Below are 27987 nucleotides of genomic sequence, written 5' to 3'. Positions count from 1 at the left end.
GAACATAATGGTCCATTAGAATGCAGGGGGAAAAAAAATATTAGAACTTTGATTTACATTTATTTTCATCTCATCTTTTTTAAATTTCTATTTTTGTGTATGTTTTATAATGTACATAATATTTTAGTACAGTAGAACATGTATATAATTTACAATAAATAATTATACAATTAAGAAAGTGAGCTAAAAAATGTTTTTTACTGATCGGAGGCACGACGAGTGCTCAGGGAAGTACATCTGTCTGCGGCAGACAGGGCTTGCTCCTGTTTTCACTCGCCTGCCCTCAGAGGGTGGGTGGACTGTGGGAAGCTGGCCCCCCAACTCAAAAGACCTTTGAGACGGCATGGAGGAAGCAGAGAGCGCTTTACGCTGCCACACTGTTCTTTCAACTTCACTTAAATGAGCAGTTAATTATCCTCCGCAAAATGAAGGGGCCAGCTGGTTTGGTTAGAAATACACTTCAGCTGATCCAAATGAAATAATCTGCTTTCTGTCCTTGGTTATCGGGGTTCTCTCCAGCTAGTCCTCAGATGACTGTTCAGGGTGGTGCTTCTGTGTTTTAGTTGTATTCCCAGTTTGGTCATGGGAGACTGTCACTGTAGCTTCCACCGCCGCCGCCGCCATTTCTCACACAATCCAAATGAAATCATCTGGATTAAAGTCACCACATCTCTCCACAGATTCACATATCCCTCGCATCAAATATGAGCGGGCTTGTAAATGCTGGGTACTTAGTTGCAAGGTTGACTTATTAACTAAATATGTTACCACTGAGATCAAATTGCTGGCCCAACTACATTAACCTGTTTAAAAAATAGAAAGGATTTACTCATCATCGCTGCACTGAGGGTGTCATCACCCCCACCACTTGTCAGCCTGAAGGACTCAGGGTTTAAAGGCTGCTCGTCTGTGATCATCATGTGGCAAATTTCTCTTTCTTCCCAAACATGTCCTTAGCTAGCATTTCTGAGTCACTACAACAGTGAAAGAAATACCAGCTTAAAAAACAACCAGCAACTTGTCATTCCACCTTTTCCCAAGACCAAGGATGAACAGTTCCACAACCTTTCCCCCATCAAATGTCTTCCAGCTTGTTGACAAGTGGCTATTTGCAAGGCAGATTGTCTTTTATTCCTGTAACAGTAGATCTGAACAAGAGGCCATCTCCGGAGCACAGAGACCTGGTAGCACCAACATAAAGACCAAAAAATAAACAGAGCCACGGCCCCGCCCCACTCACACACCATGATGCCTGTGGGACAGGCAGGGCGGCACACACACACTGCCTATTTATTCCAAAACATCAACTGTTAGAGCCATGGAAGTCACAAGTCAGCCGGAAGAGGCGGGGACAGGGAGTGAGAGGAGGTCAATACTATTTCCACCTTTCCTTCCAGAGTGTCAGGGCCACCAGGGGGCCAGATAGCAGCCCTGAAATAGGCTTTCCCTTCATCTTATTTTAATTGATATCAGTTCCAAAACCATCTTTAAAGGGGGTTCTTATATAGATATGTAATTCCTGTATCTATACACTTGTGTCCGTATAAAAGAAAGCAGCAGTGGCCTCAATGGATGGAAGGTGAGATGGACGCACACATGAGTGGAGAGAGCTTAGCTCGGAGGAACAGACCCGGGTCCTTGATTATTGCAATGTGAGCGGGAGAATGGGGTGTGTTTCCAGAGGCTGCTGTGTAGAGGAAGGGAGGATAGTGCTGGTGGTCTGCAGACCTGCTGCTGCTCAACTCAGAGGAAGGAGAAGGAAAAAGGGTGGGGGTCCAAGCTGAGACCTGGAGTCCAGGCCTGCCCTTCGAAACAAGGGAGATGAGGGAAGAACTTGTGAGAAGACGAAGGCCTGGGAAGTCCACTGCCCTTCCTGCTTCACCAGTGAGATGGTATATAGAGCATGCACACAACAGGCCTACAACATGAGGCTCCGTGGTGGACAGGGATGCAAGGGCTGAGGAGAGGGTCTGAGGCCCAGAAAAGCCCCAGAATACAAAATCAATGCCATGGATAGCATCTCCATCTCCTTGGCTCATGGGGCTCTCCACACCCCTATGGCTGCCCATCAACTGCCTGGAGCTGGCCCAATTGGCCTGTGGCTGGAATTGTGCTCTCTGACCCCTCTCGGGGCATCTGCCTGCTTCTGGGGCCTGCTCATCCGTGGAGCTAAGTCTCAGGTCCAGTGGTATCCTTCGTGGCTTTGCTGCCAGTCACAGTTCCATGGCCCTGGCTGAGGGCAGGGCTCGAGTGAGTCTTGCGGAGGGAAGGGTCGTCCCCTTCCAGGGGGGCCAGCCGGGCCTCAATCCGCTCCAGGTCATCTGAGCCCACTTTGATTTTCTCAGCCAGGAGGTGGATATAGGTCTCATAACGGCTTTTCTAGGGAGAGAGCAGAGAAAGGTAAAAAACAAAGTCAAAAGACAACAAAATGTGGAAAACTATTTGTATCTTAGATGACAAAAGACTAACTTCCGTAATATTCAGAAAACTCCCATAAGTCAATAAAAAGGAGATAAACAATCCAATAAAAATAATAGGAAAGCACAGGCAACAAAAGTAAAAACAAACAAATGGGATTACATTCAAAAACATTTTTAAAGAGGAAGTCTTTTTTTAATAGTTTTTATTGATTTTTAAAGAGAAAGGAAGGGAGAGAGACAGAGAGAAACACCTATTGGGGATTAAGCCTGAAACCTGGGCATGTGCCCTGACTGGGCATCAAACCAGCAACCTTTTGGTACCCAGGACAATGCTCAACCAATTGAGCCACACCGGCCAGGGCAGGATTACATCAAAATTTTAAACTTCTGTGTATCTAAGGACCCAATCAATAGAGTAAAAAGGCAATCTAAAGAATAGAAGAGCTCTAGCCAGTTTGGCTCAGTGGATAGAGCATTGGCCTATGGACTGAAGGGTCCCGGGTTCGATTACGGTCAAGAACACATGCCTGGGTTGTGCGCTCTATCCCCGTTGGGGGTTATGCAGGAGGGAAGCTGATCAATGATTCTTTATGCTATGTGTATTTTATCACAATTTAAAATTTTTAGAAATATTTTTTATTGATTTCAGAGGAAGGAAGAGGGAGAAATAGAAATATTGATGAGAGTGAATCATTGATCAGCTGCCTCCTGCACACCTCCTACTGGGGATCGAGACCTCAGCCCTCAACTCGGGCATGTGCCCTTACTGGGAATTGAAGTGTGACCTCCTGGTTCATAGGTTGATGCTCAATCACTGAGTCATGCTGGCTGGGCACAATTAAAAACTTTTAATTAATCCAAATTAAAATAGCAATAAGACATCGCTTGCTGAGCCTATCAGATTGGTGATTTTAAAACATTCAATAATATCCAGTGTTGGTGAGGGCATAGAGAGAAAGGTAAATTCACAAGCTATTAACCGAGTTGTAAATTGATAAACATTTAGGAGGATGATTTGACAGAGTCTGAGGGCCTTGACACTGAGCTTAGGCCCTCATCAGTCAAGGGAGGCTAGAGTCCTGGAGAAAGCAGGGAGTAAGGGCCAGGAGACTATTCCTGCCCAGTTCACGCATATGAACAGAAGGGCCCTTCATCGCTGGGCTTCACATCCCCGCTCCCCCATTAAACCAGGTGGGAGTGAGAAAGACCAGGACACTGGAACTATAATCTATCCCCTGGTTTAGGATCCTGGCTCCTGCACTTCTTTTTAACTATGTCACCTCAGGCAAGTGATCTGACCTCCCCAAGCCTCAATTTCCCTGTCTGTAAAATGGGGATCATAACAGAACCGACTTCACAGAGTTAATATGAGGATTAAATCAATCCTCAGAAGGTAAGTGACGAGAATCACACCTGGAAATTCATAAGAGATCAGTCCACTGTAGCTTTTGCCATCACCATTTTTACCTTGCAGAGAGTGTGGATCTGAGAAGATTTCTATAAGCTACAAAGCTTTATGTTTTTCCAAATGTCAGGGTCTATCAGGGTCTCTCCTCTCTTCCCCACACCTCAACAGAAAATCAGTGCAGAAATTTAGAGACTGAGATTGGGTAACTTCTTGCCCTTCCTGCTCTGGGGGCTTCCTAGCTCAGTCCCAGCCTATCTGGCTGGCTGTCCACTCCCATGTGCAGGGCAGTACCAAGGCCGGTCCAAAATGGTTCCTGCCTTCCTCCCTCAAGCCAACCCCCATCCCTCAACCAATGAAGGTGATACTCAGTCAGCCTCATTTGGGAAGCATCGTGGGGCAGAATCAGGGTAGTGGGCAGAGAGAGGTGAGATGGAAAGCAGGGAGAGCTTTTACAGTGGTTCTCAACCTTCCTAATGTGGCGACCCTTTAATGCAGTTCCTCATGTTGTGGTGACCCCCAATTTCATTGTTACAAATTGAACATAATTAAAGCATAGTGATTAATCACAAAAACAATATGTAATTATATACATGTTTTCCAATGGTCTTAGGCGATCCCTGTGAAAGAGTCACGACCCACAGGTTGAGAACCTCTGGCTTAGAAGGAGAGGTTAAGTTGCTCTGCTCAAGAAACATGGTGAAAGAGGAAAATGAGCTAAAGAGGGGAAAGTCGCATGGATAGGGCTTGGGATTCTGTGGCTTCCTGAGCAGCTGGGCCTGTGGGAAAGTGGAGGTGAAGAGGGGCTTGGAGAGGAGTGAGAGGAGTGGTGGGAGGGGAGGAAGGTCTGGTAGAGCCCGGCGGGTACTCTTTGAGAGACATCATTGACAGCTGGACTGTGCAGACTGGCCCACAGGAGACCATGCATGGCTCATGATTGCCTCAGGGGAACCCCAAACTAGGAAACCCCCTGCTGTGGGGTGATGTTGGTGGTGAGAAGTGGCAGAGGGTAGGTGGAGCTGGCCTCCTGGGCCCCAGCCCTGCCCGTCACCATCCATCCCACAGAGGCCCACCTCAAATGTGAGATAGTGCTCCTTCAGCCGGCTCTCCTCCGCCTCCTTGGACTTGTGGCCCCGCTCCACTGGGCGACACTGGTGCTCAGCCAGCTCTGCCGCCACCTGCCTCAACTTATTCTCATGAGAACGCAGCTGCTCCTCCTGCCAAGACAAGTCCTGCGCCGTGAGATCCCGCTCTCAGGATGTCATAGGGGCGCATCTAATCCTGTCCTGCCAGGATCTGCTTCACCACAGGGAAGCTGAGGCCTGGCCAGGGTCATCAGGATGTGGGGTAGCGCCAGGCTCTGGACTTGAGGGAATGCTCCTCCACCTTCTCCCTTCTTCCCTGCTCTCGTTGGCATCAGCTCTCCTAGATACCACCCCCCCACACACACCCCTGCAGCAAGCTTGGGAGAATAGAGACCTAAGCCTGTATGTGCACATACACACTCCCTGACAGACACTCAGTCACCCAGAGGCATGCCCTGGCTCATATGGACTCTCAGATGCACACACAAACACCCTGGACCAGGGCAGCCTGGCCTTAGTCACCCCTGGCTCCATACAATTCACACATTCTCTTACACTCAGGCCAGACACGTATAATGGTCACAGACCCAGGATCACACTGAAAGACAGGCAGAGACACTGTCACACAGACAAGAGCGTGCACACATCCCACCACAGCATAGTCACATCGCTTTACGCTATGTGAGCAATGGGCTGCATGCATGCGTGTTCACGTGTGTGAATGCATGTACAGTGCATTGAGTAAGCGTGCGTAGAGGCTCTGGGCATAAGCAGCAGCCCCAGGAGCTCAGTGGAGAGGCCCAGGAGAAGGGCCCTGTAGGAAAAGGGCCAGCAGCTGGCAAAGACAGGAAGTAAAAGCTTCCCCTGCCCTCTACCTCTCAAGTTGTGGTCCTCCACTTAGCCTTTCCTCTCAAAAAATAAAAACACAAAATAACTGCAAAACTGGAGTTTGGATGAATTGGAGTTTCTGGGATTACAAATAAAACATTTAAGGGTAGGTGACTGGATAAAGGATCAGTCACGTCGTCCTACCCTTTGCTCCCTATGACACACACATTTTCTCACACTCATGCCAAACACACATGATGCCCACAGACCCGCAATCACACCCACAGGAAACACTGCCATTGGCATAGAAGCACGCCCACCCCACTCGCCACAGCATAACCAGGCCAGTGTTGTGTGTGGTCTCAGTCTTCCCGTCTGTAAACAGGGGTGAGGGGGGAGAGTATCTGTCCCTTCGCCTTGTCTCTGAGCCTAGGACACTGTGTAGGAGCTGAGGTGAGGGCTATTAAATGAGGGGCCTGGCAGGGGGGAGGCAGCCTGGGGAGGCGGTGCTTTGAACCCAGGAGCTCGTACCTGGCAGAGGCGAGTGGTGCAGGAGGGCAGCAGGGGCCGACAGAACTTCTTCATGGAGCTGACAGCAGCTGGGAAGGCCGGGGCTGAGAAGATGGCGGCCACCAGGTTGATCCTAAGGATCCAGGACAGCATTTCTTCTTTGCTCCTGGGGACAGAATGGGAGGGGAAAGGGCACCCGTGTCTCACAATAGGACTCCCTCTTCCCTATCCAGCACCCCATACCCAGCACTAGCCTGGCAGAGAGAGAGCACAAATACCTCCACGTAGGTAGGCAAAGGAGTGAGGGAGGAGGGTGGGCTGGGGGGCTGAGTGGGCCTGGTCATATCTGGATAGGGAGCGCCGTTCTGTGCCAGATCCCAGGCAAGACCTGGATTTTCATGTGAAGATAAAGCTGCCAGGTCCAGAGCTCATGGCCATGGAGCTACTGGGTCCTGGAGCCAGCTGGCCCCAGGATCATCAGAGGCAGCAGGTCATCCCCACTTCCATCTGGGCACAGACACGCCCATCCTGAGAGCTCGCCTACTAGCCTCTCTCATATGAAAGGTGAAACCCCCATTTGAAGTCACAGAAGGATGGTGTACAGGGGAGTGGACGGAAGGCCTTAACAGAGAAACTGTAGGGCAAGTCTTTCCCTCCCACCCCCCCGCCCCGCCCCCCCCGCGACTTAAAGTGGAGGACGGTTCATAGACTCCATCTACCCCTTGTGTAGGGAGTTCAGCGTCAGAACCACCTGGAGGGCTTGTTAAAACCCAACTGAGGCCCATCCCCAGAGGTTCTGAGTCAGCAGGTCTAAGGTGGGGCCAGAGAAGCTGCATTGCTAACAAGTCTCCAGGAGACGCTGTGGAGTCCACACTTGGAGAACCACGGCTGCAGGGGGGCTGCTGTTGGTTTGTGCTGAGCGGATACACATGCAGGGGGAGCTGAGGGCACCTCCCCTAAAGCAGATGAGGAGAGGGGTATGGTGCATGCTCCCTGCTGCCGGCTCTGAGTCCAAAGGGAGCAAGGGGCTCCCACTCCTACTCACGGTGCCTGGAACAGGAAGACCCTCCAGTCAGCCGTCTTCAGCTTGAGCACGTTGGACTTCTTGCTGTAGTCAGAGGCCCGGGTGGCCAGAGCATGGTGCACGCGAATGGCGTTCTTCAAGTCGCCCTCAGACAGAGCTTTGTCAGGCCTGTACTCATCCTGGACAGGTGGGGTAGAGGTGGGCAAGCCTCTGTCATGGCCAGGCTAAGGCTTACTGACCCGCATTTCCTCCACCCTCGCCTGGCCTCCCTCTTGTTCTCCCTCCCTCTGTTGATATATCTCCCTCCATAGTCAACTCCTGCTGCTGCTCTGACACCATGCCAACCCCAACAAGAATCACTCCAGGCACTCCTCAGTTACCCCAGAGGCCTGCACAGGCCTTACACTGCTATCCTCTGAGCCCCTGGGCACTTAAAAACACTCTCCCTGAACTCACCAAAGCTCTGGGTGGGCCCGAGTCGGGCCCCTTCTCGAGAAGGACCCAACATCTACCTGCCTAAGCCCCAGGTCCTTCCCAGCACACGCTGGGCACCACAAGGCAGGGGCTGGTTGGGGGGATGAGCTGACCCTTATTGGGCAAGGACACTGAGGCAGTCTCTCACCTTCTGCAGGTACAGGATGGTCCCTTTGAGCACCGCATAGAATTTCTTCCAGCCACGCCTCCCACGGGGCGCTGGGGACAGGGCACAGGTAGTGTGGCTGCAACCACCCACCCCAATATCTCCTCCCCTGCCTCCCCAGCACATCTACCTGCATGTGCATCCCCGGAAGACTGGCAAAGGGGGTGGATCCCATCTGGACTAGCATCCCTCCCCACGCCTCTTCCCCCGCCTGACACCCACTCCTCTTGCCATCCATGTCCGCGTGGGTCTTCCGGGTCAGCACACCATGCTTGTAGGTGGTAGCGCTGAGAGCCTGTGGGACGTCCAGGAAGGGGTTGCCACCATCCAGGATCCGTGTCACCTTCTTTGTGCCAGTCCCAAACTTGTCATCCACCAGCTCAGACAGTGATTTCCTCAGCTCATCCTCGTCACTGGGAAAGCGCTAGGCCTGAGCACCACCTCCGGGAGGCCTCAGCCCCACCTCGGCATGCCCTCGACCCCCCAACCACTCCTCTGAGAGCCAGTCAAGGTGAAGAGCAGAAAAGCAGAGGTTCCAATTCTAGAGCTTTGACTCCTCCCTTCAAGTCTTCAGTTCTGACCCTTGACCTCTGCTCTTTGATTTTTTTTTTTTTTTACCTCCAAGTTCCAATCCACCCTTGATCACAAAGTTGGAGACCTTATTATCTCCAGATCTCCTTCCTGGTCTTCGTCTTCTCTCCAACCCTGAAAGCCCAGCTCCAGGGAGCAGTCACTCACAGCCAGACTGAAGCTGCTGCCCAAGCCCCACAGATATGCTGGGGAAGGGCAGCCAGGAGGTGAGGATTCCCATTGAGCATCGGTAGAAGAGTGCCAGCTCTTCCCCGCGGGGTTGAAATTCCTAACAATCCCCGCCTGGGACCGCCACCCAGATCCAAAGATTCGGGCTGCCCTGGGGAGCACAGCAGGGCAGAGCAGCCACTTTCCCCAGAGCTACTCAGTCTCCCCAACGAGCAAGGTCACCACACCTCTTTCCAAGGGGCCCACCTTCAGGACTCACTGCCTTCACAGTGAGTCACCCCTCCCCACTGCCAAGAGCAGTTGCCACCTAAACATGGTCGGTCATATTCTTGGGTTATAGGGGCCCCATGCCTCCTGCCTGCCTACCTACTTCCCAAAGGGGACAGTTATCACTTGGGAACAGTGGCAGTATCGCCAACACAGGAAGCCAGTGTGCAACTAAAGGCACCGTTCAACCTGTTCCACAGCAGTGTGAACACTGCACACTTTTTATCAAGAGAGAACACGAACCCAAAGGGGAAATCACGTTTGGCCAGCTGGACAGGGGTCAACAGGCCCTGGAGTGAAGAAATCAGCACCATGGAGAGTGGCATGAATGCCATCCCTGCACCCCCCGGCCACTCCCGTTCGCCCTCCCAGTGATTCAGTGTCCCCATACTTGGGCCCATGGACACTACTCACATGGCCCATTCCAGCTTTTCATTCTTGATGGAGTTGTAAAGGGCCTGGGAGAGGAGTAGAGAGGAAGAGAGGAGCTCTAATGAAAAATCAAAGAAATCTCCACCTACCTCTAAAAATGTGGACACAGTGAGGGAGCACCTTTCAGCCAGTGGGGCAAAGTGGGTGTTTGATTCATACTTGTTTGTTGGATGGGTGAGTGAATGAGGTGGATGATTGGGTATATGACTGGGTGGATAGATTTGAGTATGAAAGGGTAGGTAGATGGGTTGGTAGGTAGGTGAATGGGTGGGGAAATGGGTGGATGGTGAGTGGATGACTGGTGTGAAGGGATGTCTGTGTGGGTGATAGGTGGATACCTGAGTTGATGGGTGAGTGGATGGGAGGATGGATGCATGGAAGGCTGAATTTGTGGGTGAATGAGTGGGTGATGAGACTGAGATGATTTGATCTCACAAATAACAAGTGCTTCTTGATAGTGAAGAAAGTAATTATGATAAGAGAGTGGTGAAGAAAATCTTCTATTTTTTTTAACCTCCAAACTCACTATCCAACTGTCCCTCTGGTATCAGGACCTTCAAACCCACTATCTAAAACCGAACTCATTTTCTACCTCCAAAAAAAAAACCTGTTTTTCATCCTCTAAAGCAAGAACTGACCAGGCTTATAAGGCCAGAGCTCTACCCTGGGCCTCAGCCACTAGAGAAAACTAAATTCCCTTAATTCCTGGTGATGTTGAAGGAAAGAGTGGGATTTTTCTTTATGGTGAAATGGATGGCAGTGATGGTGGTAAATATGGTGGTGATGGCCATGAGAGCTGTGACAATTGGTGGCAGTGCTGAAGATTACCATGACACCTCTGCCTAACTCAAGACACAGAACAGTCAAATGTTGAGCTGGATGATCCCTAACTCTGTCCCAAAGTCATGGTGGCCCTGACCTCGGCATTAAGAATCTAGAATATCATTTTAGTGGTGCAGAGGCCTCTCTTCTCTCCACCCATGCTGGAACGGCTGGGGAAAGGGGAACCCTTAGCAGGTTATACCTTCAGCAGGTCTTTGGCAAAGTCTTGGCCATCATTCAGGTGGTCCAAGTTGGCAATGAATTGCTGGCAGGACATCTTCTTGCCAATGTTCTGTAAAGGAGAAACAGTTCTGCCTGAGAGTAGGGGCAGAGGCTGGTGCCATCCCCACACCTGCCCTGCCCAGCCAGAAGGGATGAGGCAGCATCAAGGTGAGGACTTCCCTCTGTCTCCAAGAGTTTACAAAACTCTTTTTTTACATTCAAGATCTATTTGAAACAGTCAGATGGAAGAGATGCATAAGGCAAAGTATGGGGCAAAGGCCATGGCACTCTTCCAATAAAAAAAAAAAAAAAAGATCTATTTGATCCCCGAGCATCATGAGAGGTTGGGGTTCTCCTCAAACGCAGCTGAAGGAGTCAGATTGAATGAAGCATTGTAATAGTTGACATTTGCCAGGTGCCTACTATGTTCTAGGTATTGCAGTGGACATGCATGACATTGTTTCCTTTCACAAGGAGAAGGAACGGTGGTTGCTATCATTAACCCCATCTGACAGGTAAGGAAACTGAAGTGCAGGAAGGTGATATGCCCATGATCACACAGCAAGGAAGTGGAAGGGCTGATTGTGTCTGACACCAAAGCCCATGCTCTCACCCGCTCCTCCATGGCTAACTCTCCCAAGGTCTTGAACCCAGGCCTCTTGGCTCCTGAGCAGAAGCTCTGTGTATTCCGTCACAACTGTCTCACCCTCTCACCTGTGCAGAGGGGCGGCAGGACCTCTAAGAGGTAGGTGAAGTGAGGGAGAGTTTGGTCTTATGAGAATCAAAAATCAATTCCAACCAACACATATGGGTACCCCGTGCTGAGCTTGGCTGAAACCAAGGGAACCCAAGCAGATGGTTTTACTCCAGGAGGTACGAACAGACAAATAGCTGCGAGTAAGCAGACCCCAAAGTCTGTCTTCATTTTTTCTTACCAACTAAGTCGCAAAGGGGCTCCAGCCCTCCAAACCCAACACCTGATACTTTCGGATTCTCCTTGCAATGGCCACATTTGCGGAAACACTGGGTGACACTTCATCTCTGTGAACACGAAGACCCTTGAACACCAGATACTTATTGGTATAGAATTTTGTGGATTTAGGTTTGCTGTAGACAGTGTCTCCCAAGATTACCTGCTACTGGCATAGGTATTCCCTCAAAAGGGATTTCATAATCAAATAAGTTTATTTACATGTTTCAGAGTCTTTAACATGCTTAAATGTGTTGAATGTCTCCAAGGTAATGATTCCATGGACAATTTCCCAAATTTATTGACTTTGGCGCCATTTTAACAAAGAGAATCTATTAACATCATGTGTGACACTTATACGCCACAGAAAACAATTCAGAAAGCAATGAGACAAGGCTTTATGAGTAGCTGACAAGCAAGAGTTTTCTCTACCTTTTCCAAAGGCTTAAGGAGAAGAGATCCTACGTGTGCCTTGATATAGTGTGTTTCGTATGTTTATGTGTATACTTTATGTATACATGTTTTGTATGTATGCATGTGCATATATAACCATGTATGTGTGCATTCATAATAGAGGAGTATGAAGGCAATATTGATAATATTGTCTGAATTCCACACACACTGAACATTCCCCAGCCATCAGTCGGGAGTACAAAATCAAAAAAATAACCAGGCAAATTTTCCAATCCTCATAACAACAGACCATCTTGTTGCAGCTAAAACCTCTCAGAAAAAAATAATTGTTGGTCAAAATATTAATAAAACATCTGGGTGAAGGCATTGGGAGAAATATAAAGGCAGTGAGGACTTCAAGGGTAAAGATCCTGCCGAGAAGGGAACTATGGAGAGGTAAGCCCAACAAGGAGCAGCTTTTCTCCTCGAAGCATCTGCTAGTTCACAAACAGTGGCCAGAGGCTGAGCAACGGAGTGGTCTAATGGGGGACTACAGAACAAAACTTGGAGCTCAGGACCCACCGAGGACAAGGAGCCACGGGAAACACCACAGTCATACTTCAAAAATATTGACATTAAGAAAGGGAACACTAAAGGGAGTTCTTCAGACTGAAGGAAAGTTATCCCAGATGAAAGCATGGAGAAGCAGAAGGAAATGAAGAACAATAAAATGGGTGGCCAAATCTAAATGACTATTGATTATGGAAAACAATAATAATAAAGTTTCTGGGGAACAAAATATAGAGAAATATATAATAGCTAAAAGCATAATACCAGTCAACAATAAAAATAAAAAAGACGCCGAAACCGGTTTGGCTCAGTGGATAGAGCGTCGGCCTGTGGACTGAAGGGTCCTAGGTTCGATTCCGGTCAGGGGCATGTGCCTGGGTTGCGGACACATCCCCAGTAGGAGATGTGCAGGAGGCGGCTGATCGATGTTTCTCTCTCTCATCGATGTTTCTAACTCTCTATCTCTCTCCCTTCCTCTCTGTGAAAAATCAATAAAATATATTAAAAAAAAAATAAAAAATAAAATAAAATAAAATAAAAAAGACAAAAAAGCATAATACCAGTAGTGTAGAAGTTGAGAGGAGAGTAAGTGGAGTTAAAATGCTTTAAGGTTAGTTTATTGCCCAGGAATTTGTAAGAGGACTTCAATAAGTCAAAGGCCGTGTGGTTCAGTTGGTTGAGCATCAACCCATGCAGTGAAAGGTCACCGGTTCAATTCCAGGTCAGGGCATATTTCCAGGTTGCAGGTTCAGTCCCCAGTCAGGATGATGCTTATGGGAGGCAACTGTCAATGTCTCTCTCTCTCTCTCTCTCTCTCTCTCTCTCTCTCTCTCCTTCTCTTTTCCTCTCTTTCTAAAATCAATAAAAACATACTTTTTTTTAATGGATATTGGGTCCTGGCTGGTGTGCTAAGTGGTTAGAGCATCAGCCTACACACTGGAGGGTCGCTGGTTCAATTCCAGTCAAGGGCACATACCTCGGCTGCAGGTTCGCTCCCTGCCCCCATCAGAGCACATTCAGAAGGCAACCAGTCGATGTGTCTCTCTCACATGGATGTTTCTCTCTCTCTCCCCTTCCTTCCCTCTCTTCCACTCTCTCTGAAAAGCAACGGAAAAAATATCCTCAGGTAAGGATTTTAAAAAGAAGGAAGAATGCATATTGCAAACCACAAAAAGAATTCTAAAAGAATGCACAACTAACAAGCTAACAATTCAAAAAATACTCAAATAATCCAAAAGCAGATAAGAAAGAAGGAAAAAAGAAACAGAGAACAGATGTCAAAGAAAAGAAATAGTAACCTGGTATGTTTAAATATATTAATTATTAAATATATTAATAACTCATTACAATGTTCTCAACCTGTGGGTCGAGACCCCTTTGGGGGTTGAACGACCCTTTCACAGGGGTCGCCTAAGACCATCGGAAAACACATATATAATTATATATTGTTTTTTTGATTAATCACTCTGCTTTAATTATGTTCAATTTGTAACAATGAAAATACATCCTGCATATCAGATATTTACATTACGATTCATAACAGTAGCAAAATTACATTTATGAAGCAGCAATGAAAATAATTTTATGGTTGGGGGTCACCACACCAGGAGGAACTGTATTAAAGGGTCGCGACATTAGGAAGGTTGAGAACCACTGCATTACATGATCAAATTAAGAGGCAAATATTATCAGACTTGATTTTTTTTTAAGTATATGATACAAGAGATACATCTTAAATGTAAGGGAACAGAAATCTTGCAAGCAAGGGATGGAAAAATATACAAATGCCAACACTAACAAAAGAACTTCAGTATAACCATACTGAGAAACATAATATCTGACAAAATAGACTTGAGGACAAGAAACATTACTAGAGATAAAGAGAGGGAATTAATAATGATAAAAGGGTCAATCTACCAGAAGATATAGCATCCTAAATTTGTATACAGCTAATAATAGTCTCAAAAAATAAAAGAGAAAAATTGATAGAACTAAAGGAGAAAGATAATATATTCATAATCTTGGTTGGACATTTGTTATCCTCACCGAGGACATGCTTATTGATTTTGAGAGAGAGAGGAAGGGAGAGAGAAAGAGAGAGAGAGAACACCAATATGAGAGAGGAACATTGATTGGTCACCTCCCTGCACATGCCCTGACTGAGATCAAACCAGCCACCTTTAGGAGTATGGGACCATGCTCCAACCAACTGAGTCACACAGGCCAGTCAGTTGGAATTTTTAGCACTGCTTTCTTGGTAACAGGAAGAACAAGAATACTAAACAATTAATTAGTTAACAATTAAGTAATGCAAATAAATTAGATAACCTAGATGAAATGGACAAATTCCTACAAACACACAAACTACCAAAACTGGCTCAAGAAGAAATAGGAAATCTGAATAGACCTATAACAAGTAAAGGAATTAAATCAATAATCAAAAACCTCACAAAGAAAAGCCCAGGACCAGATGGCTTCATTAGTAAATTTTATCAAATATTTTAAAAAATCAACACCAATACTTTTCAAACTCTTCCAAAAAAATTGAAGAGAAAAGAACACTTTCTAATTCTTCCATGAGGCCCTGATACTAAAACTTGACAAAGACATCACAAGAAAACCTATGACATTTTCATGACCTTGGATTTGGCAATAGTTCCTTACACATGACACTAAAATAATGCAACAGGATAAAATAGATAAATTGGACTTCATAAAACCTTAAAACTTTTGTGCATCAAAAGACATTATCAAGAGAGTAAAAAGACAACCCACAGAATGGGGGAAAATTGCAAACCATATATTTTATGTTATGTGTATTTTACCATAATAATAAAAAAAATCACTAAAGAGATACAAGATTTTTACAACAAAATTAAAAGACTTGACCTTATCTATACATATAGGATATTTCAACCATTTCCTGAAGAATACATTTCCTTTTCAAGCCCACATGAAACAGCTACTAAAACTGATCTCTCTCTGGACAGAAAAGCAAGACAACAAATTACAAAGAAGTGACATCACACCAGGTAAATTATCCGATTTAAAACATAATTACAACCAAGCAAAAAGACATGTACCCAGAAAAGAGAAAAAAAAAGACAAGTACTCGGATCATCCCAAAGCCAAGGGCCGAGGGATGAGCTGAGACCTCCAAGGTCCCAACCCTTCTCTCCCCACCTCACCCTACTTGGGATCAACAGGACCTCCCAGCCTGCCCTTGACCCGCAGACCTCCCACAGCCTCTGTCTCCCAGCAGAAGAGTATGGCCAGCCTGGTCACAGACCCACCCCAAGGCCGGGAGGTGAGGAGGCAGTGAGGTGAGGAAGAGAGAGGGAAGGCACACAGCAGGGGACACTGTTTCCATGGGGTCCTCTGGAGAGCTCACAGTAACTCCAACAACCAGGCCCTGGGCTAAAGGCTTGGCCAGGGCTGTCTCCTTAAGCCTCATGGGCTTGACAATGGGGAACTGAGGTTTAGTGAGTAACTTGCCCCAGGCCAGACAGCTGTTGTGTGGAGAAGCCGATGACCCTTGCTCCTGATCGTTGAGCAATACTGCCTCTAGAGCAGTGGTTCTCAACCTTGGCTGCACCTTAGAATCACCTGGGAATCTTTTTAAAATCCTGATTTCTGGGCCTCATCCTCCGGAAATTCTGTTTCTTTGTTACTAATGTTATGGCCCCACCCCATAACAAAGAAATAGAATTTCTGGAGGATGAGGCCCAGAAATCAGGATTTTAAAAAGATTCCCAGGTGATTCTAACGTGCAGCCAAGGTTGAGAACCACTGCTCTAGAGAGAAAGATGGCACCCTCAATGTCTCTTGCCTGCTAATATGAACAGTCTTGCCCCACCCACCTCTGATCTATGAAGGTGCTAAGTTTCCCTTCAGCTACAGGCATTAATGTGGGGCCATGGGCAGCTAAGCCCACCGAGCTCAGGAGTATGATCCACCCAGGGGGTTCATTGAAGAGCGGCTGCTGCCCTCCTTAGCAGCTCTTAGCCATGGAGGGGGGCATCCAGGGCTTGGCACAGCAGTGACTGGGTCCTGGGGTTGCTCTCAGGCCCGGCCAAAGGTGGGTGGGTTATGTTTAACATTCCTTTTAAGATGTGCTAGTAAGACCTGCTCTCCATACACAGAGCGAGCTGGTCTTGGGGGAACATTAGCAGGTTAATAGGTGTTAGCTCTGGTGACATTCCCATGGGATACACATATCTTCCATCCTTCCACACATGGCCATGGGCCCGGGTGGACATAACCAAAGTTGTCACACGACCACTCTTCTTACGGAGGTCACAAGGCTCTCACCTCCCCAGGCCAGGTGGCCCCGTGTGCCCTGGCCCACTCAGGCTGTCATTGGACTGTGGCCTTTGCATTCTTGACCCTGCAGGAATCTTCAGGCTGGGCCTTTTGGTTCTCCATCAGGTAAATGTTAATAGTAATAATGAAAACTATTGCTATTCTTACATAATATTACTCATAATTAAATCCTTCCTAGGTGCCAGACCTTGACATTTGGTGTTGTGTGCATTACCTCCCAGCCCGCCCAGGATGACGTGTGGGAAACCGTTCCCCCACCTACAGATGCAGAACCTGAGACCAGAGCGGGCGGGTGCCCTGGCCAGGGTCACAGAGCTACCCCGTGGAGGCAAGAGTAGGGTCTGCAGTCGGGTCTGTCCCAGTTCTTTCTTCCGCCCTCTGTGCCTGGAATTCTGGGTTCACTCTGGAGCCAGACATGCTGGCCTGTTGTCCCCACGAGTCACTAAAATATCCCCACCCAACAGGGGGCTCTGATCTGGGTGAGCAATGAGGGGACAGTGATTGGTGGGGCCAGACACAGTGATGGGGGGCATGGAGGGGACATGGAGATGAGGGCTCACAGGGCATGCACACCAGCAGCGACACTTACCACCTGAGGGAGGGAAAGGAGCCCAGAGGGAGGTCCCGGAGCAGATAAGGAGAAAGGAGTCATTGAGTCAGAGCAGCACTCAGAAAGCCCAGGGCCGGACCAGACAGCCTCACAGCCCACCTGTCCGTCCACCGTTTGGCTGGTGGGCGGCAGGGTGACGAGGACGCCTCTGGAGGGAAACTGCCATTTGACAGGGAGGGGCCACCTGGGGTGTGGCGCTTCGATGGGGCCACATTCGGACTTGTGGGATGATGGGTAGGAAGAGCACGTGACCTTTTAGCAACGACTGGCCTGGGCGCAGCTAGGGTCACACCTCTTATTCCGCACACCCCAAATTCCCCTCACTGCCCTGCTTGGGCGGGGCGGGCCCGTGTCAGCTGGATAAACTAGGGCAGGACCTGTCCAGAGGCCACGCTGCCCAGCCTTCCGGTCTGCTGAAGAAGCAGGGCCCCTGAGCAGGAGGCCTCAGGAAGGGGCTGGAGAAGGGCTGGCCCCTGACAAGCTGGGTGAGTCCGTGAGAGGACACCGCTCCCCCCGCCCCCCACTCACATGTCCGTGCTCCCCCCGCCCCCACTCACATGTCCGTGCACCTCTCCTCCCCCCACTCACATGTCCATGCACCTCTCCTCCCCGCCCCCCACTCACATGTCCGTGCTCCCCCCGCCCCCACTCACATGTCCGTGCTCCCCCCGCCCCCACTCACATGTCCGTGCTCCCCCCCGCCCCCCACTCACATGTCCGTGCTCCCCCCGCCCCCGCTCACATGTCCATGCTCCCCCCGCCCCCACTCACATGTCCGTGCTCCCCCCGCCCCCCACTCACATGTCCGTGCAGGTCCGTGTTGAGCAGCATCAGGGCACAGGTGAGCGTGTGGATCCCATCTAAATCAGAGACGGCGACACCCTCAGTGTGAGGGCCCACTCTCTCCCACCCCAGCCACCCCCTTGTCTCCTGACAGAGCCAGACTGAAGGTCTCAGAGATTGGAGGAGGCCAGCCACCTGCTAAACCATCTCAGGGCCCAGTGCCCGTGTGATGCCCCCTGTCCTACCCCCACTGAAGCCCTGGAGTCACTTGCCTGCCCAAGGTCAGGGCCAGCCCCTCCCTCAGAGGAGACCTGGCCACCCTGGGCCCGCTCTGGCTCAAACTCCTACCTTCTGTGGCCAAACTCACCTTGAACCTCAGACCCAGGAATGGCTCTGGTTCCCAGGCCATGTCTCTGCCATGGCCTGTATCTCTTCCAATAACTGGCCTAGTCCCCCAGTTTCTGGAACTCAGATCCACCCTGAGGGCAGGTCCGGCCCCTAACAGGGCCCCAGCCCAGACCCCCACATCAGGACTCCCACACTGAGAGTCGTGATTGCAACAGGGGACCAGGGAGAACGAAGACCCAAAGGACTGACTCTCTAGGATGGAGGGTTTCAGGCCTGGGGCATGGCAATGGGCAAGACATCAGGAGGCCTCTTGCCCAGCAGGCTGTGCCCATTTCACGTGCTGTAGTTCATTCACTCAGTGTCTACTGAGCAGGACAGAAGTGGCAGGTAGACAGGGCAGGAGGAAGCCAGGGCCTGGCAGGGAGGGGCAGGCCGAGTGGGGCAGGTGGCCATACCTTCCGAGGTGCTGTCATCGGGGTTGCACTGGCAGTACCGGCGGGAGAAGTGAGTGAGGACCCGCTCTCGCTCCTGTGTCTCCCCCATCAGCGGGAAGGCCTTCAGGAAGGTTCTGAGGGGCAATTCAAGGATGCTGAGGGCCTCCCAGAGCCCCTGAGTCAGTCTCACTCAGGGAAGGAACCCCCACCACAAACACGCACACACACACATGCACACACGCGTGCACACACGCACATGCACACACGCACATGCGCACACGCGCATACGCGCGCGCACACACATGCACACGCATGCACCTGCCCAAAGGGGCCAATGCTCTAGTGCCCCAGCATCCAAGCTCAGGGACGCCCCCTGGCCCCCAGGACAGCTTCTGGAGCTTCAGCCCTCATCGCTCTCCAGGGCCTTTGGGAAGTAGGCAGGGGACAGATGGCGATGGACAGAGGAACGTCTCAGTGCCGGCATCAGCTCTTCTTCGGGGTAAAGGCCCACTCCTTGCTCCCTCCTCTATGCTGGACCCAGACTGACCACACCTGCCCCTCAGACTGCTCGGCCTCAGGCACACCCACTCCTCACTCTGTGTGCTGCCAGCTGAGCCCACAGCACAACCCTATCCTCCCTCACTCTTCTCCCACCCCAAGTCTGAGCTGCTACCAAGTTGTTCTTCACCCCTAATCTCAACCCTTCCTCCTCCTTCTCTGTCCTCATCATGGGCCAGGACATCTCCAGTCAGGGGCACCCCTGCAACGCCCCAACACATCCTCCCTGCAGACACCAGTGGTCTTTCTAAACTCACACGCAGTCAAGACTCCTGCTTAAAACTTGTCATTGGCTCACCAGAGCCCTCAGAATAATGGCCTGGCCCTGCTGACTACACAAGCCCCCTCCTGTCCCTGCAATCTTGCACCGACCTGCTGCCTCCCCACATGTATTCAGACCCTGGACAGGACGGGCACTTTCACTGTTCGGGGCCTCTGAGCGGGCTGGGCCCTGCCCAGAGGCCTTCTCTCCTCTGCTGGGCAGCTCCCAACCCCTCCCAGGGCCCAATGCAAAGGGCAGAGCTCTCAGGGGCCCTGATCCCCACACCAGAGGGTCTGGAAGATGGGGCCAGGTCCCTCGCCTGGGGAAGCTGCGAGCTGAGATAGTTTGGGTCTCTACCTGTCCTGGTTCACAAAGCGAATTTGTTCCTAATTTGGCGATGGCTCACTTGGTTTCCGTGGTGCCCACTTTGCTTTATCCTCTCTCACGCTGCTCCTAAGGCACCCCGGGACCTGTGAGCCCAGCGCGGCCAGTCCCGACCCTCTGAGGCATCGGAAACTGCTGACCACTGTTCCATCCCAACCAACGAGCTGCTTTACGAAAACCCTCCACCTGCCATCTCGTTTCCTCCTCTCCCTGTCTCTCCGGCTCTGTTCTCTTCCCTCGGCTGGCCCCCAGCTCTGTGTTTCCCCTCCCTCTTCTCACACCCACCTGCACTTTCTCAAACCCATCCCCCATCCCAGCCTTAACCTGTCCCACCGATGAGCCATCCAGCCCAGCTCCTACTCCCCAGCTCAAGCACCCCCTCCCTGGGGGCTTCCCCAAGCCCCAGCCCAGCACAGCTGCCACCAAACTCAGGCTTGTCTTCTACCACCTGGCGGAATATGAGAAGCCTGACGCCTCTGGGTCAAAAGCTTCCCGCATGCGGCTGTCAGCACCGCCTCTCAAATCCTGCTTTATACCCAGCACCTGCTGTGGCTCCTCAATCTATTGGGCTGACATGCAAGGTCCTGCTGCCCAGCGTCCAGCCTCTGATCACGAGCTGACCCACTGTATGTCCTCCCTGACCACCCCTTCTCATTCCAATGCAAACTCCAGCCTCAGCTCAGGCTAGGGTTGCTTGCAGCAGACCAACTCGTCCACTGAGAACGACGGGGAAAGCCAGGCAGAATGCATCTCTCTTACGCTACCAGAACACTGACCCGAGTTCTGACAAAGACCGAAAGGGCCCAGATTCTGGAGAGGAGAGTAGGCTGTCCACAGCTGCTTGCTCCCTGGGCACTGGTGGTTATGGGCACGGGCAGGAGGCAGAACTTGTGGTGGCTTCACGGAGCTGAAGAGACGAGCCCAGAGGCTCGAGGGGCTGTACACACATGGCCAGTTTTCCTTTGAGAGATTTGCCAGATTCTGACATGTGTGGGGCAGGATGGACATAAAAAGCTAAGCAGAAAGCCTCTGAGAAGAACAGGGAATTGGTTTGATAGTCTTACCACATCGAGGAGAGTTTTGGATTCATGATCCACCAAAAGGAGAGGCGCCCATGAACACACCAGGCTCCCAGTGGCAAGCCCGGCGGACCTGCCCCCTGGGATGGGTGAGCCCTAGACCTCTCCTCAGCTCAGCCTTGGTTGATTCAGACCGGGCCTCCTGCCTCCCTCTAACTGCCTAGCAAAGGACAGGGCAGCCCCTCTCTAAAGGTGCACAGCATGGTCTAGAGCAGCTATAATTCTATACAAAATGTACAGCCTCTCATTAAAATGGTACTGAGCATACAGAGAGACCCTTATGATGTGGTCAAAAGGAAAAAATAGGCAATAGAAACAGAAATAGATGATAATGGCCGTGGGATGAGCAGACAAGGGCTTTGAAATCACCACGGCTAATATGTCAAGAAAGGGGGCGGGGGGGGGGGTAGAGAAAACAAGTGAAAATATGGGGAATTACCCAGAGAATTATAATCTGTAAGAAATGTTTTTTAATACAATGACCTGCAAAGTAGATCATTGTAGGTCATTAGACCTGCAAAGTATAATAACAGAAAGTAAAAACTCAATAAATGGGTTTAATGCCCTGTTAGACACAGGAAAGGGTAAATGACTTGTAAGCAGGGCGATAGAAAAGAGCCCCACTGAGCAGAAAAAAAAGAATGAAAAATACATTTTTTTAAAGTATAAGGGACATGTGGGACACGATGAGAAAGTCTACTATGCAAGGACCACCCAGTCCTTAACTCAGAGACTGCGGTCCCTCCCCCGAGGGCTCTGGCCGGGTGTCACCTGCTGGCCGGGCCACCAGGCCTGCTAGGCTCTGGGCTGCATCCTCCCACTCTGGGCTCCCGTGAGGGCTACTCCCTGGGCCCAAACACCAATGGGACCTGAGACCAAATCTCCCTCAACAACTGCGGGAAAGTGGGAAGGGAGTGGAGTGTTGCCTTCTTTCCTCTCCTCGACCTTCACAGCCTCAGCACCCACACATCGTGGGAACCCACTGAGTCGCTGGAAGGCTGCTGCTCTGATGGCCCCTCCCCAGCCTCCCCAGAGGGGTCAAGTTTATGAAAGAGCTGGCATGAAAATCCAGATGTGCAGTCTGTAACACCTGTGGGCACTGCCCTGTCCCCGCCATCCCCACCCCACCCCCACCCCCCACTGACCTGAGCGCTCTGTCCAGAGTCAGGCCTGAGAAGTCGAAGAAGCTGAGGTACTCCCCAGCCACCAGCCTGCTGAACTCGTTGCTGCCAGGAGAGCATGGGGTGTCCATGAGAAGCAAGGCACAGCAAACAATGGGGGTACATGGGCAATACCCTGACCCACCCACTCAGACCTGCCCACCCCAAGGCTGTCTTCCCTGCTGGCCAGTTGGGCTCTGACAGTTCGCCTGGGCTGGGGTCAGGAAGGCTTCCTAGGGGAGACGATGTCTTGGGCAACACCTACAGGAAGAGCCAGCCAGGTGGGGGAGTAGGGGATGGGATGCAGGGTGTCCCCATAGACTGCACGGCATGTCCAAGAAGCTACTAGCAGAGCCACGTGGCCAGAGCGAGAAAGCAGGCACAGGGGCAGCACGATTTGAGGCAGGGAAGGCCCGAGGGCCAAGGGAAGGATCCGGACTTGATGCTGAGGGCTGACGTGGGGAGGGGAAGGAGTGAAATGGTCAGATCTATATTGGAACACTCTTCCTGCTGAATGCAGACCCTTGTGGGGCCACAGTAACTACCCAGGAGGGAGAAGCAAGACGGGGGAAGGAGAGAGATTTTGGAGGCAGAATCCACAGGATATGGGGATGAAACAGGTGTGGGGCATGACAGGGGAGGTGGCCCCTGGGGGAGACACCCAGCGCTCGGAACAGGTGGGGCAGGATCTATCACGTGAGAGTCCTCAGCCCATAGCTGGTAAATGGCTCCGTTTCTTCAACAAACTCGTGGCATTAAAAAAACAGGAGGGGACTGTCCGACTGTAGTTGACTAACGGAGACTTAAGAGACATATTGGCCAAATGTAATGTGTAGACCTTGTCTGTGTCCTGAGTTGAACAAACTTTTTTGAGACAATCAGAGAAAATGAAACAGACTGAATGTTAGAGATAATTAAGACATTTTTGTTAATTTTCTTAGAATTTATAATGGAATTATGATTGTGTAAAAAAAAAATCCTTATCAGCTAGAGACACATACCAAAGTATTTATGGAAAGAATGATAGAGTGACCAAAAGAAGCTTTAAAACATTCCAGCAAATGGTGGGGGTGTTGGGGGGTGGGGGGTAGAGGAAACAAAAATTAAAACACATTGATACCTTTGAAGCTGAGTAAATAGTACATAGAGGTTTAATGTATTTTCTCTGCTTTTCTGTATGTTTAAAACTTTCATAACAAAAAGTTTAATTAGAGAAGGCGTGGCCAGTGTGTCAACACAGTTGAAGGTGAGGGCTGGCAGGGGCCACTGGATTCAAGACACAGGCTGCAACTGACCCTGGCAGGAAGGGTTTCTGAAGAGAGAGGGTGAGGAAGAAGCCAGCTCTAGGGCTGAATGTGGAAATGAGTGTGGGCCTGTGATCCAGGAGGTCACGGTTCAATTCCGGTCAGGGCATGTGCCCGGGTTGTGGGCTCAATCCCCAGTGCGGGGCGTGCAGGAGGCAGCCAATCAATGATTCTCTCTCATCATTGATGTTTCTCTCTCTCTCCCTCTCCCTTCCTCTCTGAAATCAATAAAATATTTTTTTTTTTAAAGAGAGAAAGAGAAAGAAAGGGGGAGCGGACAGAGGCCACCCAGGGCACAAAGTCCCAAGAATTTTAGCTACGAAGAGGCAGGGGGTGCCCTATTCGGTTTGGCTCAGTGGATAGAGCATCAGCCCGTGGACTGAAGGGTCCCAGGTTCAATCTGGCCAAGGGCACATGCCCAGGTTTGGGGCTCAATCCCCAGTGGGGGGCATGCAGGAGGCAGCCGATCAATGATTCTCTCTCATCGTTGGTGTTTCTCTCTCTCCCTCCCTGAAATTAATAAAAATATTTTTAAAAAATAATAAAATTTTTATAAAGAGGCAGGGGGAGGAAGATCCATTGAGGAAGGATTTTTATTTTCAGTTGGAAAAGACCTGAGCACAATTACACGCTTATGGAGAAACTCTTATAAAGGGAGGATGAGGATCAACCAGAACGAAGGCTTCTGAAGGGTGTCATTAGGTTGGCAGGGCCACAGCCCAGCAGGAGTGGGGCTAGTAGTTGCGATTTCTGAGCTGGGGCTGGGAGGACAAGGGCAGGAGCCATGCGGAGGCTGTGGAAGGTGGAAGAAGCTGGATGGAGGGAGAAGAGAAGGATCCAGGAGCTGAACCAACCTGAGCGCCTCCCTGTGGCCTGAGCCCCAGTTAGTTCACACGTGGGGGTCTGGGGTCTGAACTGTCCCCGTCAGCCTCGTGAGCCAGGCCTGCTTCTGCTCCCTCGGAGCCTGGATGAGGTGCTGGGAGGCCCCCGGAGGAGGGGAAAGGCAGGAGGGCGTGTGACGGTCAGACGTGCTCAGGACGTGCAGGCAATGTGCTCAGCCTCACAGTCCCTCCCTGTCCCCCAACCCCTTTAGGACTCTCACGTGCCTAGTTCCTTTTCCCCAGTCCACAGGCCAGGGTGCGCGGCTTAGTGGCTTCAGCCCGTTGAGCCAGTTCCCATAGACAGTGAGTGGGGCTTCATGAGGACCAGAAACCCTCCCCCAGCTACTAGGCAGCCCCGGCCCAGAGTCTCCTCTCCCTGCCCCCTTAGGTGGGCCACTCGCCCTCACCCAGCTGTTCTGTCCTCACTACTATCCATGGTGGCCCCATAACCACAGGACACATCCCACTCCCCCGGCCCCGAGGGGCTGCTCTGCCTCCATCTCCCCTCCCTGGGAGTGTGGGCCGTCACCTAGGCAGCCCAGAAAGGAAACAGATGTAGGGCAAGTCCAGAAATGAGGACAGTGGCAGGAGGAGGGTTGTGGGCCTGTTGGAGCCACAAGCACCAGGCAGCCCTAACAGAAGTCACCGACACCCTTTCGGGCTGGGGAAGACACCGGGTGTGCCTGGGGTGGGAGACAAAACTCACTTCTTGCCCAGCTGCCGGGCGACGTCACAGCGCTGGAAGCCCTCGAGGTGGTAGAGGCGGCGAGCCAGCCGCCGAGCAGCTTCGCTGACCCCCTGGCACCCGTTGGCCAGCGCATCTGTGCTGCCAGGCTCCAGCCCCTCCGAGCTGCTCAGCTCTGAGTCGGAGTCGGACAGGCCATCCTTGAGGCTGGGGTCACTGCAGAGGGGAGGTGGGGAGAAGAGGAGCGGCTCAGAGGCCCTGCGTCAGGGGCCCCGAGGAGGCCTAGACGGTGTCCCCAGGCCTCTGAACAGCCCCACAGGGGCCAGAGTTGGGCAGGCTCCCCTGCACCAGGAGGGATCAGGTCAGACTCCTGGGAGAGCCCCCCGGTGATATTAGATGCTCCAAAACCCACAGCATAGCTCCCTGGCCCCACCGGGCAGACAGGCCTGGAAGGGCAGAGTGGAGCCACAGGACTGGGGTGGGAAGTCGGGGTGCAGAGGAAGGACACAATGACCTTGGTGAAGGCTGTTCACTCTGGGCCCTGAGTTGCCCTCACTTGCTTTACCCCCTCTGGGTCTGCTTCCCCATCTGCTCCCAGTTTGGACCCTGCCTCACCTGGCCGAGTTCAGCAGCTTGTCCGAGTCCTCCTCCTCTTCCTCCTCCTCATCCCCGCCTGGGCCCTGGAGTCCATCTTCATGGAAGCCATTGGGCACGGCCGTGAGAGACAGGCAGCTCAGGACGTTCTCTGAGCGGCTGCTGGAGATGGAACGCCGCAGGGGGCTGCCCAGCTCCCCATCACCGCCGGCTGCTCCCATGTCCCCTGTGGGCCCCATGTCCCCAAGGCCCACAGAACTCCCTGGCTCAGGGCTGTCACGGGCCCGCTGCTGGATGAGGGGTGTAAGGGGAGCCTCAAAGCTGACACAGCTGTCGCTCTCGTCCGTGAGGCTCAGCACGTCTAGGGAGTCGAGGCTGCTGTACTGGGTGCCCCGTAGCAGTTCCGACTCCACAATCTTCTCAAACGTGGCACTGAAGCCGTCCCGGACATCTGGCTCTCCAGGGCCACCCAGCCTGCAGGATGCAAGGACCGGTCAGCATCCTGCCAGGGTGCCCCATTACAGGTGCGGGGCTGTACCCATCTGTGCCTGGGAGCTCCCTGCAGGTGTGGGGTGGGCATGGATTGTGTCCTGCTTATTTTCTCAGCTGATACTGCCAGATGCTGGCTGGTTACTGGGGTAGAGCAGTGAAAAGGACAGCCATGGCCCACCCCCCAGTGCCCAACCCATGCCTGGCCCATCGCAGGCATCGGTAAATGACTGTGACTCCTCTTCCTCCAGCCTGGCCCACAGGACTGCTCCCCTATCACAGCGAGAGTCACAGTGGTTCATAATGTTGCTGTCCTGCTAGCCTGGAAGGTTCTTAACTTGGTTGGCCACATTCCAGCTCTCAGGCTTTGCTTAATGCCACCTCCTCAGAACGGCTGAGGGAGGCGGGTCCACATCACCAACTACGCCAGCCCCCCTCCCATTATTCTCCATCCTCAGGGTAGCTCTTCATGCCCCCCCCCCCAGCCTCTATCAGGACATAGTATTCTGGTTGCTCCCCTGTTTACCATCTGTGCCCCAGCCCCACCCAACTCCCTACACACAAGGCCAGACGCACCAAGCACACAGTAGGCACTCAGCAAACCTTACTGCACGACACACTGGGTGAGTGAGCAGATGCTTGTAGCCCATGGCCCAACACCTGCCTAAGCCCTCGCAGGGCCCTGTGCGGCCCCAGAGGAAGCCTTCGTGCTGGCCGCTCCCTCTGCCCAGACTGCTCCTCCCTCGGGCCAAAGCCTCCTTCCTCCTTCCTTTCTCAACCAGGTCTGCCCTGACCACCATTTATAACTGGGACCTGCCCCAAACACCCTTCATTTTCCCCCCAAAGCACTTACTTCCTTCTAACATACTTGAATACAATAAAGTGGTGCTGTAACTCCAATGAGTAAGACTGAAGTAAGATCCCAGATGGCTCTTGGGTCAGGGGTAGCTGACAGGGATTAACCCACAAAGCCTACTCTCTTGAGGTCAGTTGCAACTCCAGACCCTCAACTCCAGAAAGTGTAGGGATGGACCAGATGACCTTCCACATCAAGACATTTTGGAACAAACTCTACTGTCCAGCCTGGGATGGAGGGAGTATGGCCCTCCAGCCCCTCCTAGAAATAGCCCGTGATAGCTTGGGGGACTGATGATGGGCCTGAAGGCCTTCGAAAGCTCATGGCTCTATTTTCCCCAAATAACCAGAAGCTGAACAAAATTGAGACATGACATTCCCATTTCATGGATGAGAAAAACAAGAACCAGATAGGCTAAGTGGCTAGTCCCAGGCCAATAGCATGGAGCAGCCAAATGTGTTGAGCCCCTATTGTGAGACATCGACTTACCCGGGTTGAAGGTCCTCAGTGTCTGGACAAAAGCTCCGAGAGGCATCTTCTCCTTCTGCTAGCCCACCCGCCCCCCAGGGCCTGGACCCCGTAGAATCACCAAGAATGTTCGAGTCCGGCCCCAGGACTAGACCGTTGGTGAGGGAGAGGCCAAGGCTGAGGCCATGGAGGGCCATGTCCGGGCCCTTTGTGGGCTCCTCAGGGTCCACCAGGGTGCCCCTCATCTCACGCCCTGGGCTGTTGTGGCTGCTATTCAGGTCCTCGCTGGCCGCCATTCCATTCTGGACTGGGGGCTCCTCCGCAGGCTCCATGCTGGGGTCCCGGGTGGCACCATCTTCCCCAGGCAGTACAGATGGGAGCTTATCCTCATCCATGGCAGGCACTGCTCTACCCTGAGCTGG

At 51.5% G+C, this 27987-nt stretch overlaps 1 protein-coding gene across 1 annotated transcript; it reads right to left on the bottom strand.

The window, feature by feature from the left end:
- Positions 1–42: 42 nt before the first annotated feature.
- Positions 43–27987, bottom strand: PSD2 (pleckstrin and Sec7 domain containing 2). The gene is made up of 14 exons (XM_081090811.1): positions 27587–27987; positions 25774–26226; positions 25180–25374; positions 22274–22354; positions 18867–18979; positions 18082–18140; positions 10395–10484; positions 9353–9396; positions 8135–8325; positions 7895–7965; positions 7294–7451; positions 6270–6414; positions 4899–5042; positions 43–2379 (listed from the first exon to the last, which is right to left on the bottom strand). The coding sequence occupies exons 1-14, from the start codon at positions 27958–27960 to the stop codon at positions 2170–2172; spliced, it is 2328 nt and encodes a 775-aa protein (XP_080946937.1). The 5' UTR covers positions 27961–27987; the 3' UTR covers positions 43–2169.

Source organism: Myotis nattereri, assembly GCF_964212035.1.
Source record: "Myotis nattereri genome assembly, chromosome: 5".
Taxonomy (NCBI): Eukaryota; Metazoa; Chordata; class Mammalia; order Chiroptera; family Vespertilionidae; genus Myotis; species Myotis nattereri.
This window is presented reverse-complemented; position numbering and strand designations above follow the sequence as displayed.

Coding starts and splice junctions, on each gene's coding strand:
- PSD2 (XM_081090811.1), bottom strand. CDS start 27,960: ATGGATGAGGATAAGCTCCCATCTGTACTGCCTGGGGAAGATGGTGCC. Junction 10,485..18,081: donor ACACGGACCTGCACGGACAT/GTGAGTGGGGGG, acceptor TCTCCTTTACAG/AACATTGGCAAGAAGATGTC. Junction 7,452..7,894: donor CCATCCTGTACCTGCAGAAG/GTGAGAGACTGC, acceptor CCACCTGTCCAG/GATGAGTACAGGCCTGACAA.